This window comes from Leopardus geoffroyi, chromosome B4, assembly GCF_018350155.1.
Source record: "Leopardus geoffroyi isolate Oge1 chromosome B4, O.geoffroyi_Oge1_pat1.0, whole genome shotgun sequence".
Lineage (NCBI taxonomy): Eukaryota > Metazoa > Chordata > Mammalia > Carnivora > Felidae > Leopardus > Leopardus geoffroyi.
This window is the reverse complement of record NC_059341.1, coordinates 54,112,038-54,133,362: the sequence shown is the minus strand read 5'-3', so window position 1 is coordinate 54,133,362 and position 21,325 is coordinate 54,112,038. Positions and strand designations below refer to the sequence as shown.

Below are 21,325 nucleotides of genomic sequence, written 5' to 3'. Positions count from 1 at the left end.
CCTGTTTCTCCATATCCTCTCCAGCATCTATAGTCTCCTGATTTGTTCATTTTGGCCACTCTGAACAGTTTTTGATGAATTAAATATCCACTTTGTCTTAAGGTAAGGAACTGGGCCAGCTGCTATTTGTTCTATCCTAGCACTATGGATTTTAAGTGACCTAGCAGTTGTTGGACTATATTTGTAACCAGTCTTCAACGAATGGTTCAAGAATTTAAACTTCCATCTACACATGTTTAATTAGTGTATGAACACATACCTCTTTTGTTCCTTTAAGATTCAAGCCTTCATGCCAGTCAGGTCCCAAGGCACTGCCCATATTGCCAGCACTACCTTTGGTTTGTCTTTCCTTTTTTCTTCCTGAAAAGATAAAACTCAATTCAAAATTCAAATGATATAAAAACTTCCAGGCAGAGAAGTATACTTGTGTTCTCAAGCTTTTAGGCAATGTCATGATTCTCATATATAGCATAAACTAACTTATCTGTATTGATCGTTTTAATATTTTGTGATATAGAGCTATAGAACAGGTAATTTTTCAATCAAGTGTTGAATATAAACCATACTACATACATGGTCAATATGAAGGGTGAGATCTGATAAAAGGTTGATATCCAAAATGTATAAAGAACTCCTACAACTTGGTAACACAAATACAACCAAAATAAAAAACAGGCAGAGGACCTGAACAGACATTTTTCCAAAGACATACAGATGGCTAACAAGAACATAAAAAAGTGTTCAAAATCACTAGTCAGAGAAGTACAAATCAAAACTACAATGAGATAGATCACCTTACACCTGCCAGAATGGCTTGAATCAAAAAGCAATAAATTACAAGTGTTGGCAAGGATGTAGAGAAACAAGATACCTCGTGCACGGCTGGTGGGAATCCAAATTGGTACAGCCACTATGAAAAACAGTATGGAGATTCCTCAAAAAATTATCAGAATTACCACATGATCTGGTAACTCCACTACTGGGAATTTACACAAAGGAAATGAAAACACTAATTCAAAAAGATGTATGTTCCCCTATGTGAACTTGCATAATTTACAAGCAAGATAAGGAATCAACTCAAGTGTCCACTGACAGACTTATGGATAAAGAAGATGTGGTGTGCATGTGTATGTGTACACACACATACACACAATGGAATATTACTCCACCAGGAAAAAGAATGAGATCTTACCATCTGCAACATGGATGGACCTAGAGGATATTCTAAGTGAAATAACTCAGAGAAGGACACGTACCGTATGATTTCATTCATACGTAGAATTTAGGAAACAAAGAAAAAGGACACTCAAAAAAACCCACTCAAAAACTGAGAACTGGGGGTTGCCAGAGGGGGGGTGGGTGAAGGGATGTGTGTGTGGAACAAGGGGGATTAAGAGTGTACTTATCATGATGAGCAAAGTAATGTATAGAACTGTTGAATCATTTTACTGTACACCTGAAAATAATAGAACACTGTATGTTAATTATACTTCAATAAAAATTTTACAATAAATGCAGGCAAGTTAAACTAGAAAAATAATGAAAAAAAAAAAACTCAAAACACAGCAGAAGCAGACTCAGATATAGAGAATAAACTGGTGGTTGCCACAGGGGAGGGAACTGGTGCACAGGATAAACAGGTGAACGGGATTAAGAAGTATGAACTTCCAGTTATAAGTCATGGGGATATAAAGTACACCATAGGAAATATAGTCAATACTGTAATAACTTGGTACAGTGACAAATGGTAACTAAACCTACAGAGGTGATCACATCATAATGTATAAAAATACTGAATCACTATTGTACATCTGAAACTAATATATGTGAGTTATAATTCAATTAAACAATTAGCCAACAGTTTTTAAACATTTTGTCAACTTTTAGCACCCTCAACACTTACAGAATTTTTTGAATTTTATAAGCCAAAGAAGTTAAAAATTTTAAAAAGCCTCTTAAATAAAAATCTAGGTTTGTATTTCCTTTTTAACTCATTGCTTTTTTTTTTTTTTTTTTTTGTAAAATTACCTAAGGTGCTGTCCAGTTGTACCATCTGTTTGCAAAGATGCAGATGGGCTGGTTTTAATTCACTTTAAATTTCCAGTCTTAATTATTCACAGTTTTCATTAAAAAAAAAAAAGGTCCTGGATAGGAGCTCCTAGATGGGTCAGTTGGTTAGGCATCCAACTTTTGGTTCTGTCTCAGGTCATAATCTCAGGGTTTGTGGGCTTGAGTCCTGCACTGGGCTCTGCACTCACAGCCAGAGCCTGTTTGGGATTCCCTTTCTCTCTCTCTCCTTCCCTATTTCTCTCTGCCCCTGCTCCATCCGTGCTCTCTCCCTCTCAAAATAAATAAACTTTGAAAAAAAAAAATCCTCGAAAGTCTAAATCCTGTGTATGGAGACAGGAAATAAATATTATCTATATATCTCTCAACTGTAGTATTTTTACTCCATGTTCTTATAGCCTTTTTCTATACGGCTAAGAAAAGTTTCATCTGTGAATTAATGAATAGATGCTATACTTACCTTCAGTTGTATATCTGGTTCTTTTATGTGCAATTTTAGCCTCTGGTTTTTCAGCAATGAGCTTTGAAGTCAAGAATTCAGCTGCACCTGCATCGAAGAAAGTATTCCCAATGGCTTTGTCTTTAATGGCCCAAATGACTTCACAGCCTTCAATTTCATACCTAAAAGGAATAAAGTTACTCAGAGCAATTTAAAAAGTCTGAGTAGGAATCTTTTTTTTTTTTTTTTTTTGTAAATAACAGTTTTCTCCAAAGGCAAAAGAAAGTGTTTTAAGGCAAACAGAAATAAGGAAGAATGTAATACTCTTTCAGGATAATAAGAGCTAAAGTAGAATAAATAATAAATTTATCCAGTTTATTTTAAAGAACATAAAAATGACAAGCATGTGTAACTGAGTATCAAATAAAATTTCATTACAATGAGCATTACTTCTAAGGGTTCAATTTCTCCAACAGTTACTATACGAATGTTCCCCACGGTTCCCAGGAGTGAGCAGTGCTTTGTTGATGTGGTTATAGTGTAATCAATAATGGATGAATGGATCCATGGTATATGGTTACAATATTGACAATAGCATACTCTTTGGTAACAAATATTTTGTGTACTCAAAGGAGAGAATCAGAGTTATTAACTACAATTTTAACTTTGTTATAAAGGAACCATTACCCTGCAATCCCTTCCCTTCACCTCAATAATTTCTAAGCCATTCAGCCAAAGAAAGATCCGGTTCACAGAAAAATCAAGAAAGAACAGAATGGCCATGGTGTGTACAGGCCATCACCACTAATGAGACAGCCGGAGCTCCTGGGGATCTGCTGTTTTATCTCTACGTTTAGTCACAGAGAATGTGGTTTGCTTAGTATTCATTTCACTAAGTCCCTGAAGTCCATTATATTTTTCTGCTATTATTACTTGTTTTGGTACAATTGATGAACTGAGACCATCCACGATAAACAGGATACATAGTCATCCCAATTATACTAGGACTTTATCAGAACCTATAGAGGTAATAAGAGTATTATGTGTTAAGAACTTTTAACATTTACTTATGGTACAAAGTACTGCCATGTTTATTTCACAGACTGCTATAATGTAACACATTAACTTCTCAATAAATAAATGATTCAAACTAATCAATAAATAAATGATAGAAAAAAAGGTTTAGTACATCTGATTTCAGGTCACCTGACATTCATGCTTTGTGACAACTGCTCCCTTACCGCAGAAAAAAATATTTAGTTACTAAATTTCAGATTATTTGGTGAATATTCTATGTTGCTCAGATCACATAGGATTGCTGATGAGCAGAAAGTAGAATACACATTCAGTAATAAATTTCATATTTTAATTTACATATAGGCACATAGTTATTATGAAACACTTTCCTTAGTTTTTATTGAGAAACTCCTCTACCATTTTTTTAAAATTTTAAAGTAATATAATAGTATAACACAGTATCAATATAGTTTAAAATACTAATGCTTGACTAGTAGGCCACAATTATAAGTAACCGCGAGTAACATCTATACACGTCCTACCTCACAAGATGCCCTTAGACTATGAACCATGCCCTCAGCGACATACATAACCATGGAGGTAGTATCACATATATAGTAGAAATACTTTAATTTTTTTTTTTTTTAACATTTATTGATTTTTGAGACAAAGAGAGACAGAGCATGAACGGGGGAGGGTCAGAGGGAGACACAGAATCTGAAACAGGAAATACTTTCATTTTTAAAACCACTTTTAAAAAATAAACAGTGAAGTATTATGGTTTTTTGAAATCATTAAAAGAATGTCTGAAAAGATTAACCTACACTAGTAAAGAAGAAAACAGAAGTAGTAATTGAAATAAAAGTACACTGAAGAAAATCAGCATTAGCCTCAAGGGAACACAAGGGCTATTAAAGAGCAAAAAGGGTTTGTATATAGCATTTTTCACCATGAGATGAAACACCTGATCATTCAGTGGACCTAAGCGGAGACAATCGCATTATATGCAGCCTTTCTTAAACTATCAGAGTTTATTCAATACAAAATTATAAGCTTTGTCCGATTAGTCTTGTATCTCCAACCTCAAGAAAATGAGGAATAGGATTACATGTTTTAAGACTGAGCATTTCTGAATGCAAGAAAATTTTCCAGTGTAAATAATAATAGTATTAAATTACACTTTTGGTGATAGCTGATGGAGAAAATTTGTCCTGTGCCTCCTTCTTAGACCTGTGTGATTTTGAATCTCCAGTTTTTTTCTCTGTTCTCCATACAGTGCCATAAATTTCATAATTACAAGAATGATTGCCATCTCTAGTACTCAGGCAATCTAGGAACTCTTAGAAGCTTCCACTGGGAATCACTATCCTGTCAAAAAGAAGAGCAAAAACCTAGTCTGCGAATAGGAATGGACAAAGCTTTGGCAAATTCATTACTTTGATTCAAATTTGTCCTCTTTGTAGTTGGACTCAACATTCTGCCCTAAAAATGTCCAGACTATTCCATCTCAGCCATCCAATGGAAGATAAAATCATAAAGAAAATGAATGCTCTGTAGACCATAGCAGGATATTTATTCCTCAGTGTTCTTTAAACTTGAAATATCATTTTAAGATAGTATTTCACATTAACTGATGGGTTCACATTTTTCAACTTCCAAAAAAACAAGAGCTGGGAGTACCACATCTTGAAATAGGGAGTCAAACACACTGTGGGTTTCATGGGCCCAACAGGTAGCATTATAAATGAATGAAGCAGGATGGGTGTAAACAATAAAACGGGTAGATACTGTGACTAGAAATCTCTAAAGGTGTGCACATTTAAATTGTTTTTCAATATAGTACATGCCTACCAAACACATGTATGGATCACATCTGTCCAGTCACCTGTGACCCCTTGAGACCTAAAACCTTCCCTAAACTCATGTTTTACAATGACATTTCTACAACTATGAATTCCATGAAGCTAAAAATATAAAATGGATTTTTTTCTCCTTGAAAATCTATGAAAAACCTGTTCTATTTATCTTTGAATTTCAGAACAGGATGTTTTCTAGTCTGCCAACAATTATGAGTCATAGTGTTTAAATGATATTTAAAAATATATACTTACACTAGTTCAAGTGCAATGCCACCATTCCCTATGATCATTATTCTTTTAGCTTTAGTAAGCTGTTTCTGAAATTCCTATATTAAAAAGAAAATGAGATAGTGTTTTGTAATAGTGGGCAATGCTTGAAGAAAGGCTTCACTGATAATATTCTTAAAATTGTACGAATTTTACCTGATTTACAAAGGAACAAAAATCTCACTTTCGCACTCTGCCAGGACACACCCTCCCAATATTACAAATGTTTTCCTCTATCTGTCACACAAACTGCCTTTATAGCAAGGCCTCTTATGATTTGACTTTTTACGTCATTACATCTAAAGTACTTCAGAATTGCAGCAAGAGGCACCAGCTTTAGTTCATCACATTCCTAACTACTTGATCAAACCAACTTACTAACATGACACTGATCTGTATACATACAGGGTTATTCCTTTTCTTCTAGTCTGTCAGTTGGCACTTCCCTGGACTCACTCAACACCGAAACTTACAGGAATGAGAAGCACAACAGCTTGGTGGTTAAGAGTCCCTGGAGTTGCTAACTTCCCCCAGTTAGTAACTTGGCCAAGTTGCTTAACCCTTCTGTGCCTCAGCTTCTTCAATATAAATGGAAGCAAGAAGTGACTGTATTTCATTACGTCTCTGTAAGCATTAGGATAATGTAAATAAAGCTGTTAAGAGCAGGCACGATAATGCCTAAATTAAAAAAAAAAATGCTACTTTCTTATCATAAGACAATTAATTGATGGCTCTACCCCCCTCTTCTGCCCCCTAAAAAAAATTATCACAATGAGCTTAGGGAAGCCATGGTCATTTTTATGGCACTTTTGAAAGTACACAATAGTCCCACTGGATCAGGATGACATCTCAATAGCTAAATTTCCTCTTCCTACCATGTCAAGTTACCATTTCTATTAAATTCACCCAAAAACTTATTGTAATATTCAATAAATAATCACTGAAACTGACTGGCTTAAAATTCTACCAGAAAAAAAAAAAAAAAAACATTAAGTTAATTTCAGTCAGCCTTTCTCTGAGGACAGTAAATAAGAAAGATCTGTTAAAAGCACTGGATGTGGAGATGAATGGCGTAAGTTTATATTGTACTTCTGATAACAGCTATTTAAGTATAGGTAAATAATTAATCTATTGGAGTTTGCTATTTGTAAATTGGGAGTAATACTGTCACACAGTATTATCATAAGCAGTCAGTGAATTCATGTATGTAGGCAGCCTCGCTGGAACACAGCTATGCTCATGGTTTGTAGGATCGAGCCCCATGTTGGGCTCTGCACTGACAGCACAGAGCCTACTTGGGATTTTCTTTCCTTCTCTCCCTGCCACTCATCTGCTCACACACACACACACACACACACACTCTCTCTCTCTCTCTCTCTCTCTCTCAAAATAATAAGCTTTAAAAAAGTTTTAAATTAAGAAAGATTGAAAGAAAACATCAATTTCAAGAATATAAAATATCATTAGTATACATAAAATTATCACCTTAGGGACAGAACTACAACAATAAGCTACAGGTAAGACAAAGTATTATGACTGGAAACCAGGAAGAGCTTCTTGGCAAGAAGGGTCAATAAACCCTGAAACCCTGCAATAAATTATCAGAAGTTGTAGAAGGTTCCACACAGTTTTCACCTTACTGGGATAGTTTACTATGGTTCTTGAGCAGAACAATAAACCAAATGAATTTTTTAGTTCTGGGATTGTCATGATTCTGGACCACAAAGATCTTCTGAATAATAATTTCTTTGCTAAGGAGTACAGTAAGTTTGGGATATGCCTTACCTTTGTGGAAAAACATTGCTACATTATTTAGGCTACAAATCACTATTCCCAATCAAAATACAGTAATGAACGTGTGTATAAGTTAAGTTATAATCTTCAGCTTAGTCATTATATCTGGGATAGTGCACAATGGAAAGAACGCAGAACATCAGCATGGGACTAAAAACAGGAAAAATTATCAGCTACAACCAAACTGAAATTGGCAATAATAAAACATTATAACTATTTTCTGGTTTATGGATCACAAAACAAACCTCTTCTGTAATTTAAGAATTAACAATGTAAGTGGAATACTTTGATTCAAATAAAGGAAGTCTATGAAATATTCATGTTCCTTTCCCGTGGCCCCATCTCAGAACGTTACCTGAGCACTGTCTGTATCGCGGATTCCTAATACATAAGGATTTCCTTCACATATCAACTTTGGCTTAGCTCCAGCACACAGACAGAGTTTCTTATATACATGCTGACTGCCATCTCCTGTTAAAATGCACTGTAAAAACAGGGCAAGGAAGGTGAGAGGAGAAACATATTTATACATGGGTACAGTTTCATTTTAAATACAAAATTCAGTAAGACAAAAGCAAAAAAATACATTAAGGTTGCCTCTTGGTGGCACTCAATACGTTGTCACAGCAATTGCAAATCAGAGTAAACATGAGAATGCATTCTCCAACCCAGTGATTCACCATCATTTTAGGGCCATGAACCATTTTGAGAATCTAGGGCAAAACAGTCTTTCTTCCCTGGAAAAAAAACATACATTCACACCAGATTTTGCCTAAAACTTAGGGAATCTTATTATATTCAGGGAGGTATGTTGACCTCAGGTTAAAAACTAAACATTCAGAAATTTTTAAATCAAGCATTCTGATCATATTATACCTGAGGTAGGCCTTAATATTTCTGATCTCAATGGAAGTTACTGTAGGAAGATCTAATAATTCTAATGGCATCATACCTTAATATTTGTTATGGGTACAGAGGAGTACAGTGCAGTAAAAAAGGTTACATTAGGTCTTCTTAATCTAAAAATATTAAAAGTGTTTGGGAAGCTTGGGTGGCTCAGTCTGTTAAGTACCTGACTCTTGATTTTGGCTCAGGGTCATGATTCCTGTGTCATGGGATCAAGCCCCATGTCAGGTTCTGTGCTGAGCATAGATTCTAAGAATCTCAATATCTCAATCTCTCTCTCCCCCACTCTACCTCCCCAGTTTGCACGTGCATGCATTCTTCTTAAGTACAAATAACAATCACCTAACCACAAACAAATGTTCTTTGGGGATATTTTCATATTAAGTGAAAAACATATTAACCTTAAATCCTAACATGTACTAGCTTTTAAAGTCATTTATATTAATTTTTAATAATATTATTGAGTCTAAAAATATGTATTTGTGATTCATTGTTTTTATTCTTTAAAATCAAATGGAAATCTGCACATAAGTAGGAGCTTTTAATAAGCATATATGTATGTGTATGTATATATACACACACATGTGACTATGACACAAGACTTTGTTGGAATGGTTTAGAGATTAACACTGTGACATGTGTTTGACTTATAAAACATAGCAAATCATAAGATAGCACTTGATACCCACTGAGCCATTGGTTACCCACTGTAACTCTTCAGCTGCATAACAAATACATAAAACTGATAATTCAACACAGTATAACGCATACAGAAATTCTATGCAGTTCTTTCTGAAGATAATGTAATGTGGTGGGAATTTTATCTGACAAACAGTAATTAACAGACACTGACCAAATTTAAAAAATAATTTACATTTTATGTTGTAAAAACAAACACAAAAACTCCTTTCATTGGCTACTGCTAAATTTTTGGAAGTAGACATGAAGATAAAACACACAATCTCTAATTCATCAAAGAATATAAAGGACAAATAAGAGAATATAGACATGAGCTCATACAGGACACTTCAAATGGTAATGGGTGGCATTCGGATTTATTCAAATGCCCTAATATAAATTCCCTCACAATTTATTAGTCTACATTTGAGCCCACCTCAATTTACAAATTAATGGACATGGATGTTATATAGGATATGTACTACTGTAAATGTTAGAAATTTATTCCAGTTTTGGGATTCAGATTTTTTATTTTTTTCTCATAAAATTTAGTCCTTTTTCTTATTTTTTTACTGTCAAATTATTTGTGTTTCAAATGTATTATGTATGTGTTTTCTCCATAAGGGTGAAAAATTAGAGCTGCTGTAGAGAAACAACTAGAAACCCTACTTCTCATCTTGCCTAAAGCTCACCTGAGGATATTGTTAATCATCTGACAACATGTTTCCTTCGACTGCCTTATTCATTCCCACATCCAATGGGTTACTGAGTCCTGCTAAGTTTACAGGAGAAATCTCACTCATATCTGCGCCATTCTTTCCAAATACACAGTTCTTGTCTTCGTTCAGACCTTCTATCAGTTTGGACTATTGCAACCACCTTCTGGTTTGGTTGCTGGAACTATCACTCACTCCACCCCATTTCATCCTCAACATTGGTATCAGATCTGTCTTCCTAAAAGAATATATTACCATCCCTGCTTCCACTTTATTTCTCCACTGACTGTAAAATAAATCATCTTGGCATGATGTAAACAGCTCTTCACAGTCCTATTTGTTTGCCCTAGTCTGCCAATCTCCTCTCTTTATCTCCACCACAGTACCTCTGACGATGTTATTCTTTCACGTGCTGCTTTTCTTTGGGTTTGTGAACAAGCAACCTCGTTTTCCTACAATGTCCTTAATTAAGAACTCTTAATTCACCCACCTTTTAAACCCAGTTCAAACATTTTCTCCTTCTGTGAGGTCCTCCAAAATCCCTAATATCAGAGCTTTGATAATACTTCAGTGACTGTGCTTTTCACATGTATATAAAATTAATACATGTGCATGTCTATATTCCCTATGACAATGAGACCTCCCAGGCCAAGTTCACTGTAACGTTCCTGTTGTATCCCAGCACTTATTGCAGTGTCCAGAACACAACAGACACTATGTAAATGTTAATGCTAATTTGAAATGTAAAACCTAAAATGTTAAATCAAACTAATTATATAATCCCAATAAATTCAGAAAAAGTATAAATTTTCCTAATAAAAAGAAATCAATGTTACTAAACTTTATATGCTAGGAACCTTAGTAGTGGTGGGGGTACAGATGGGTTCAAAAGAAAGCAGGGAAAGCTCATCAATATTTAACAATGGACCATCATTAAGAAAAACATCTTCTAGGGATGCTTGGGTGACTCAGTCAGTTGGGTGTCCAACTTCAGCTTGGGTCATTATCTTGTAGTTCGTGGATTCGAGCCCCATGTCGGGCTCTGCACTGACAGCTCAGAGCCTGGAGCCTGCTTTGGATTCTATGTCCCCCTCTCTCTCCGCCCCTCCCCTAATTGTGCTCTGCCTCTCTCTCTCAAAAATAAACATTTAACAAAATTAAAAAAAAAAAACAACAACAACTTCTTACATGTTCTTTACTCTTCAGTTGCTTTACTCCAGATTCTATAACCTTAATGTTGGGAAAGCGATTTTCTAACATGGTATTCGGTTGCTCTTCAACATCAAATTCCTCCAATACTTTAGAAACCTGTATTAAATCAAAAAGGTGAAAATGTAAATTTTGAAAAAAATATTTCCTTTTAAGAATTTTAAATAATGAAAATATTTTCATTTCTTTTCATATACTACTTAATGTTCATAAAACAAGAACGTCGGCCAACTGTACTGTATACAGTGAAAAAAGGGCTAACTCGCATTTTAAGACTTGAACTCAAATGACAATCCTACCGCTGGGGCAAGTCAGCCAAGTAACTGCACCTTAGTTTCCTAGCCTGGAAAATGAGGGCTAACTCTACTTACTTCTGCATATTTTAATTGCACAGCTAGTCTGTTTCTGTATCCTTATAGTTTTCTCTACTTACTAACTTTATTGTGATCTAGTCTTTGGACTCTTTCCTGTTGTCCAAAACCATCAGCATCCTCTTGGATTCACTTTTCTTCCTATGCAGCCAAGACTCCATTGTAGATCATTTCGTGTTTTGCCCACTTATATTTCCTTGCTCTCTTGTCTTTAACCATTAATTACCCTGAAAACTCACAACCACAGATTGAACAACCTGCTTTCTCCAGTCCTATACCCAGTATGCAGTGGAAGGACCACACCTTGCAGACTAGTATTTGACCTCAGCCACCCCTTCAATACTACTTGTAAGACCTACTACATGGCCCTACCAGTTCTCAAACGTTTCAGTCTCAAGACTCTCCCTTTATATTCTTACAATGGACTGAGGACTCCAAAGAACTTTAGTCTGTGTAAGTTAAACTCAGTGATATTTGCAACTACTAGAAATGAAAACTGAAAAATTTAAAACATTTCTTAATTCACTTAAGAATAGATCCAATACATGTTAAACAGATATAATCTCCTTTTAATAAGAGTAACTTTTTTTTCCAAAACAAATTAAGTGAGAAGAATGGCAGTTTTGCATTTTTACAAATGTCTTTAATATCCGGTCTTAATAGATCTGCTTTTGCATTCAAACTGCTTCCATACTCTGCATCTGCATTCAAACTATTGCAGTATGTTAATTTGGTTAAAATTTATGAAGACAGTTCAGGCTGACAGAGATGTGCAGCCTTTTTAGAGAATTGTATATTCTTCTTTGATGTTATACTAAAACTCAACAAGTGTGGTTTCTTAAAGATTAGTTGCAGTGTAGAATTTGAAACCGTTATCAAAGAATTTTTCATACCCTACTACTGTGAAATCTATTGGTCTATCCTGCACTTTGGATCGTGTAACATCACATTTGTCATCTGGACAATAGGGGTTCACAAAGTTATGGAGATCTTCCACATGTTAATTTCAACTCAATACAATATCAAAAACCACATTCATTATTGTCACCAACAATCTCATCAGGAAAGTCTTTAAGTACCGTGAGCCTCACAGTGAAGAATAGGAGTTTTCCAAAATTCTTATATTGGCCTAAAAGCTCTAATTTTGTTATCCTGGCAACAAATACTGTCACTTGTTTTCACTCATTTTCCAAATATGAAATTAGTTTGTCAGTTGTTCTTTCAAGTAAAATTGGTATTCCACAAAAAGGGTAATTAATTCCTCTTGCAACTCAGCAACTGCACAACTGCTTTTCCCTCCTAGCCCCATATGTGGAACAAGTGCTTTATGCATACATCCCATCTCATCACACAGAACATTAAAAAGACGTGCACTGAAGAGTCAGGATTTAATAAAATTACCATTGTTTACTGGCTTTAATTTATTTCACTGAGTGCCTGGAAGTGAAGAATACAAGACCACTAGTTCAGTTTAGCCACCAAGGCTTTTTTAAACCATCAGTGTTTATGTGTCAATGTAGTGACAAGAGTAACATCAGAGTAACATCTTCCAACCCTTGGTGATTTTTCTAAACGTTCACCATTCTAATGCTTCCAAAACACATTCTATCCTCAGCACTCCCAGCAAATCACTTTACTTCTTGGCTCAAAGAGACTACTAAGAACTCTTATGACTTCTTTCCCACCATCTATACATTTCCGTACTACAGTCCACCTTCCATGACCCATTTCTACCTTTTCAAGGTGAATCCAGTAATCTGTGCTCTATATGCCATCATCTCTCACCTCCTCAGGACTCCTTCCTTATTATGTACTCCTTGCTTTCCTTCATCTTCAGCCTTTCCTACTGGTTTCTAAATCTCAATAGGTAAACACGCTAACGTGTCTTCCACCTTAAAAGAATAAAACTCGGGGCACCTGGGTGGCTCAGTTGGTTAAGCATGTGACTTTGGCGCAGGTCATGATCTTGTGGTTCATGAGTTCGAGCCCCACATCGAGCTCTGTGCTGACAGGTCAGAGCCTGGAGCCTGCTTCAGATTCTGTGTCTCCCTCTCTCTGCCCCTCCCCTGCTCATGTGCTCGCTCACTCTAAGAATAAATCAACAGTAAAAAAAAAAAAAAAAAAAAAAAAAGAATAAAACTCAACTTAATGCTAGTCTTCACGTTCTCTATTTGCTGCCACCCTATCTTCTCCTTTTGCAGCTAAATTTCAAAAGAGAAAAGTTTATCGTTACTGCCATTTTAGAGTTACCCCCCACTAATTTCTGAAAATGGTGTAAACTGTCTCAAAGTCACCAATAATTTACTAGATATAGGCACTTTTGAGTCATTATCTTACCTGCTATCCTTGGATCTGACACCACTGACCACTGCACTTAATTAAACTTTTGCCATCTTTGGCTTCAGGGAAACAAACTCTTCTTCTCTCATAGTTTTCCTCTCTGACTTAAGACTAATAAATAGGGTGCCCATTTTCAGGGCTTCCTTTCTCTTTGATCTTCCTTTAAATGTCGGTGTTCATTAGAACACTATTATTGGGCTCTTCTCCCTGGGAAATTGCAGCCAATGTCTATGGCTGAGCTGGTACTGAGACAATGATGAATACCAACCTGTTATATCTCCAATTCAGTGTTCTCACCTGCTGAAAATACTCCAAAAGTTTGGCATCATCTAAATTTTGGATAAAATACAATTCCACATCATAGCACACAAGCCCACCATGGTCTGCCCTCTGACTATTGGTTCAGCACTGAATTTACATTCCAGCAGAACTGAAACCTATTACAACATATTATATAGTCATATACTTTCATCACCTTGGCACATGCCTGCCTCCATTCAACCTCTTGCAAACATGGCAAGACCTACTTATTCTTTCAGTCTCAGTTTCAATCCACTCTCCTATGTAAAGCCTTTCTTGATCTCAAAGGCAGGCTCTGACACTCATTCACAATATATTTATAAAAATAAATACGTATATATTGCAATACAACCGCAATTTTTTTTTGCCACTATAAGGATAATTACCACATTATAATGATAACTTTGTCTTGCAGATTTGTTACCATTCTGAGAAAGTGCTACTCATTAACCATGAGGGTTACAGAGCCAACCTGAATTTAAAACCTATCTATACACACCTTGGAGATTTACCCAGCCTCACTGACTCATTTACCTCATCTGTAAGTGGGGATAATATAAGAACCCACTTCATAGGATTACTTTAAGGATTAAATAAGTTAATGTATTTAAAACATTTAGAAGAGTGTTTGGTACATAGCAAGTACTCCATAAGTAACATGTTATTATTAATCTTTTTTCTCCTTTAGAAATTACACATGCCATGAAAACATGTTCTTTAACATTAAACAAACAATACCTAATATAAAATAAAGTGTCCCTCTTACTCTTCCCTAAATCTCACACTACCCCACTACGACTGCCATCCCCCAACTCCAGAGATGACCATTAGTGACTTTTTGGTGTATGTTCTATACTTTCAATCTGTCTTCTGGGTGCTTAGCACACTGGCTCATACGTAATATAGATGTTCAATAAATGATAAAAAGGATGCAATTTCCTACTTCTGAATATTAAGAATAACTGACATTTGCATAATGTTATTCCAATTCATTTTCACATATATTAGTATATCTTAAACTCCCAACCTCCTTCAAGTAAACAAGGAAGATACTATCCTAATATTAGAAGTGAAACAACTTAGATACAGAGATTTGCCAAGGCTACACAGCCAGTAAATAACAGGTAGGCCTAGAATCCAAAACTGTTTTTCTTCTATTATACAAAATTTACAAAATCAGCAAAAATTTAAGTCAAGTCTTATAACTCTGGAATAGTCACACTGAATTAAGTCTTCCAGAAAAACACTTATAAGACACAGCCAAACATCTTTCTCTTATGTATGTGCTCCTAGCCTATAATTGATTTTTTTTTTCCCATTAGAGATTAATAGCCACAATTTGTTTTCTAGTTCTCCCAATCCCTTAAGTCCTTTGGCCATACCTCAGTAGTAAGATATCTTACATATCTCTAAGAAGGTTATAAAGGAAAAACATATCACACTAAATTACCCTTGGTCTTAGGGGTTTACAACATGAGAAAGTTTTATTTTATTATCAGGATCTAAAAGAAAACTTGTATTAAAGACTATAGTAGTATTCTTCACTGAAGTATGAGAAGAAATACTTCAGTAAAGTATGATTTCCTTAATTTTTTTGCATAGCCATTATAACATTCATAATTAGAGCACTATAGTATATACATAATTTATAAATATGTAAATATACGTATGTTACAAGATCAGCCAAAACTTTTTAACAGGTGAGGTATCAGATCAAAAATGTTTATAGATCACTGTTCTATAACACTAAGACCCAAATGATCTTAGACTCCTAATGCAATGCTATAATGTGTGTAATATAAATTCATGGAACTACAAAGTGTTCTGAAATGCTTATTACACATCTGAAACATTAATTACCTACAAGTGTAAACTTAGCTGAGAAGTACTCTTCTGATATGCAAACACACAATTTATACACACACAACTACTTATAATAATTACATATATGTATTGGTATTCATATTTACATTTGCAAAGCATTTTTCCTCAAAAGAGCTTTATTTAAAAATTTCTGAAAAAAAAAAAAAAGGGGCGCCTGGGTGGCGCAGTCGGTTAAGCGTCCGACTTCAGCCAGGTCACGATCTCGCGGTCCGTGAGTTCGAGCCCCATGTCAGGCTCTGGGCTGATGGCTCAGAGCCTGGAGCCTGTTTCCGATTCTGTGTCTCCCTCTGTCTCTGCCCCTACCCCGTTCATGCTCTGTCTCTCTCTGTCCCAAAAATAAATAAACATTGAAAAAAAAATTAAAAAAAAAAAAAAATTCTGAAAAGTAACTGAGTGGGAGGAAAAGATAGGAAAAACAAGACTAGGAATTCAACATCAGTTGGGTGCTTTTGGTATTTAATATAATACTTTTATTTATTTATTTATTTATTTATTTATTTATTTATTTGGAGAGCAAGAGCAGGAGAGGGGCAGAGAGAGAGGGAGAGAGAGAAACATAAGCAGGCTCCACCCTGCCAGTGCAAACCCAATTTGGGGCTCGAACTCACCAACTGTGAGATCATGACCTGAGCCAAAATTCAGAGTCAGACCCTTAACCAACTGAGCCACCCAGGTGCCCTGGTATTTAATATAATTCTAAACTTTGGGCTTTGGTTTTAAAATGACCATCAAAAGAACATTTATCATTTTAAACATTTAAAAACTATAATTACACTAACTGCTGGGCAAGTTACTGAAATTACAAAAATATATATGACTAAGAAAGTTATATAAAGGATTCTTACCTGCTTGAAATTTGTAACTGCTTTAATAACAGGAGAAGCTGTTACCAGGAGAATATCTTCTGATGGAAAGTGAATAGCCAACTTATTTAAAGAAAAAAAAAATTGGGAGAAAAAATTTCATAAGTAACTTTAGGTATTAACATATGTGACATGGGGGTGAGATAGGGATAATGCAATTTTAATAATGTTATTATTAACCTAGAAAACTAAAAAGTCACTTTTCCTCATCCAAAGGTCTCCATTATTCTGTGTCTTGTTCCTATTTATGGGGTAGTAGTGACTAACGTTCAACTCTGATACTGATAAAATGTATAATACGTTTATAATAAACACTAACAAAAACCTCCTGAATAAGAAAAATGATATTATCCCTTACTATCTTGCATACCAATGTAAAGTTGTCCTTCAGAGAATGAGAAAAAAAATATCTTCCTAATTAACAGTTAAACCAACTTTTATTTCTTTTAAAATAGTATTTTCATTTCCCTTCAGTGGCATGAAATTACAGTAAATCCTTACTCATAAATATTCAGAATCTTAGCCTGACTTTTCCCAAGTGTTTTGGTACTCCTATTCTGCCTCTTCCAAATGCCTAACCAGTGTATACTCTGGAAAAACAAAACCATTTTAGTAGTAGCTTCAACACTATTTAGAGGCTTAACTTGCTATTTTTTTCCATCATTCTCCTCTGGCTACAACCTCTCTTTCACTTTAAACTTCTTGAAAGAATTTTCTTAAATCATACTCTGGTTCCTCAACCAATTCTATTTCTCCACCAATTTCTATTTCTTTCCCTACTATACTGTTAAAACTGAGCATGTTCAATCAAAAAAACAAAAATAAATAAATAAATAACCAAAAATAATATTAGAATGAAAAAATGAATCCAGTAAAACTACAGGATACAAAATTGACATACAGAAAACGTATGTCAAGTTTCTGTATACTAGTAACAATCTATCTGAGAGAGAAATTAAGAAAACAATCTCATTTATAACCACATCAAGAAGAATAAAATACCTAGGAATAAATTAAACCAAAGAACTGAAAGACCTGTACTCTGAAAACTATAAGCCACTGATGAAAGAAATTGAGTAAGACATAAATAAATGGAAAGATCACGCTCAAGGATTGGAAGACTTAATATTGGTAAAATGTCCATACTACCCAAAGCAATCTACAGATTCAATGCAATGCCCACCAAAATAGCAATGGCATTTTTCACAGAACTGGAACAAAGAATCCTAGAATTTGGATGAAACTGCAAAAGACCCCAAACAGCCAAAGGAGAAAGAAGAACAAGGCTGGAAGTATTATGCTTCCTGATTTCAAACCACCCTACAAGGCTGTAGTAATCAAAACAATATGATACTGGCACAAAAACAGACACAAAGATTAATGGTATGGAACACAGAGCCCAGATATAAATCCACACATAGATGGTCAATTAATCTATGACAAAGGGGGCAAGAATATACAGCGGGAGTGGGGAAGTTTCTTCATAAATGTTGGGAAAATGGGACAGCTTACATGCCAAAGAATGAAACATGACCACTGTTTCATACAAAAATAAAGTCAAAATGGATTAAAGACTTGAATATAAGACTCGAAACCATAAAACTCCTAGAAGAAAACATAAGCAGTAAGCTCTTGAACACCAATCTTAGCAATATTTTTTGAGCCATTTTCCTCAGGCAAGGTTAAACAAAGCTAAAACAAACAAAAGAAATTACGTCAAACTAAAAAGCTTTTGGAAAGAGAAGGAAACCATCAACAAGACAGAAAGACAACCTACTGAATGGGAGAGGATACTTGCAAATCATACATCCAATAGGGGTTAATATCCAAAATATATTAAAAACTTACACAACTTACTATTAAAAAAATTTGTAAATGGGCAAAACTTGGATAGACATTTTTCCAAAGAAGACAGATGGCCATTAGATACAACAAAACATGTTCAGTATCACTCATGCAAATCAAAACTGCAATGAAATGTCACCTCACCCCTGTCAGATAGGCTATTATGAAAAAGACAAGAAATAACAAGTGTTGGTGAGGATGTGGGGAAAAGGGAACCATTGTACACTGTTTTTCAGAATGTAAATTGGTGCAGCCACCATGGAAAACAGTATGGACGTTCCTCAAAAAATTAACAATAGAACTACCATATGATCCAGCAATTCTACTTCTAGGTATGTACGGGAAGAGAACCAAAACACAGCTCAAAGAGATACATGCATTCCTATGTTCACTACAGCATTATTTACAATAGCTAAGATATGGAAGCAACCTAAGTGTCTCCTGATGAATGGATAAAGAAGAGGTGGTATAAATATATTCAGTGAAATACTATTCAGCTATAAATGAAATTTTGCCATTTTTGACAACATGAATGGACCCAGCGGGTATTATGTTAAGTGAAGTAAGTCAAAGAAAGACAAATATTATATGATTTCACTTATTTGTGGAAAATGAAAAAACAATGCAAACAAAACAGACTCATAGATACAGGAAACAAACTATTAATGGAGTGGAAAGGGATTGGGGCTGGGGGGAAGAGGGAAAAATAGGTTAAAGAGATTAAGAAGAACAAATTTCCAGTTATAAAATAAATAAGTCATAGGGATGTAATGTACAGCATAGGGAATATAGTCAACACTGTAATAACTGTGTAGTGACAAGGGGTAACTATGCCTATTGAGATGATCATTTCATAATGTAAAGAAATAGCCAATCACTATGATGTACACCTGATGAATACTGTATGTCAATACTTCAGTAAAGAAAAAAGGAGCATCTTGACTTCACCTCCAGACCCTTAAAATTCACTAAATTTTTTTAAATATCACCTTATTTGAACTTTCTATAATATCTGATGATATTACCATTCTTTCCATCTTTCTTCTCTCTATATATTGTTATTTCCCCACTTTGCTTTCATTGCTATACCTGGCTTCAAAATTTCTTTACACCACTAAATTCACCTTCCAGTTGGCCTTCCAGTCTCATTTTAACCAGCTGCCCCTGCCCCAAACATACTGGAGCTAATCAACTCTCAAAATATTTCATTTGATCACATTACTCCACTGCTCAAAATCATCTCACTTCTTGCAAGTTCTGGCTAATTTTTTTTTTTTTTTAATTTTATTTTAGAAAGAGAGCACAAGCAGGAGAGAGGGGCAGAGGGAGAGAGAGAATCCCAAGCAGTCCCCTCGCTCAGTATGTAGCCTGCCACGGGGCTTGATCCCACAACTGTAAAATCATGACCTGAGCTGAAATCAAGAGTTGGACATTCAACTAAATGAGCCACCCAGGTGCCCCACTTGTTAGTTATTAGCAAGACTTAATAAAAGATACTCTTCATGATGTGGTCTCTCCCAGCCTTCCCAGCTTCATCTTCTGGTCACCTCCCCAAGCACCATGTTCTTTAAGCTTTGCTGCTCTCAGTAGTGCTTTTCCTACCTGAGATTATATATCCTTGCCTCCCTTTGGACCATCTAGTTTTTCTTGTCCACCTGGTCAACTTTTACTCATTTTCTATACTGAGACAAAAGGACACCTCCCCCTAATTCATGCCCTGTCAACTCGCCAGACACCCTTAGGTTGGCAAACACACTGATGAAATGGTTCATTCACATGTCTCTTCCACTAGATTGCGAGTCCCTAGAAAGGAGGTACCATGCTCTGTTTGTGATTACTCAGCCCTTAGTACCGTACCTGGATAACAGGTGTTTCACTTGGTGAAAACATGGAAAATACACACCTAAAGATTAGAAGTTTGAAAACAATTGCTTGGATTTCCTGCACTACTTCTGTGACTTCAATGATTGCTTACATTCACTTTATATCAACAAAACAATTCTTTTTGGAGTGTGTGTGTGTGTGTTGTGTGTGTATAGTCTGATTATTCACTATAATTAGAAAAGCATTCCCCAGCTGTTTTTAATCCCTTGTTGGTTGTTTTACAAAACATTACTACAGATGAAATCTCTTCTTTCTTGGGAGTTCAAAGTATAGGAAACTACGTAAGGGTTTTTCAATTTACGAGGAACTAAGGACCTGGCATCTACCTGAAAGCTGAATTCAATCAGCTAATGAGCAATGGAGGCTGAATTTTCTGACCAACTATTTACGAGTTTAAGCCCTCTTGTCTGCTCTGGCATAACTAGCACCACAGTCTGGTTCAGTCAGCTTTGGGGTCCTACCTACCACCAACTTGCTCTCCACTCTCTCTTCCCTACGCCTAAGGCGAAGCTTGCGAGGTACCAAGAACTTCGTACAGGGGCCGCCACGCAGTCTCTAGTATCTGAGAGCAAGGAGTGCGGGGGTGAGGGGAAAGAAGCGGCTAAAGCGGGATCTGGAAGGACAAGGTGGGGGCGAGAGGGGTGCCTTGAGTGCCACCGCCGCGGGGTCAGGGAAGAGGCGGAAACTGTCGGCGCGTCAGCCTACCTGCTCAGCACAGGTGACACCCGCGATGCCACCGCCAACCACCACAAACTTTCCCGCCGATCGAGGGAGGGCGCGCTGCCTTCATGAATCTCAGACTCCTAGCGGTTTTCTCGGGCAACCAGTGGGCGAGCCGCAGGAGTTCTTACTCTGGGAGCGGAAGTCAAGCTGGGCGGCCACTTCC

At 35.9% G+C, this 21,325-nt stretch overlaps 1 protein-coding gene and 1 pseudogene across 4 annotated transcripts in view; one reads left to right on the top strand and one right to left on the bottom strand.

The window, feature by feature from the left end:
- LOC123591555 (ATP-dependent DNA helicase Q1-like) overlaps positions 1-10,061 on the top strand; it is a 54,280-nt gene extending 44,219 nt beyond the window's left edge. For 2 of the 4 annotated variants that reach the window (XR_006709405.1, XM_045466023.1), the window contains exon 4: positions 9,652-10,061. Coding sequence is in view for 3 of the 4 variants with exons in the window: in XM_045466023.1 (XP_045321979.1) it covers positions 9,652-9,656 (5 nt within the window). In the remaining variant the exon portion in view is untranslated. Of the gene's footprint in view, positions 1-2,566; positions 2,956-3,183; positions 3,702-9,651 lie in introns of those variants that run through there. The other 2 variants (XM_045466021.1, XM_045466024.1) reach the window with 2 other exon arrangements.
- Positions 1-21,229, bottom strand: part of LOC123591554 — a 29,223-nt pseudogene extending 7,994 nt beyond the window's left edge.
- Between the last annotated feature and the right edge of the window lie 96 nt (positions 21,230-21,325).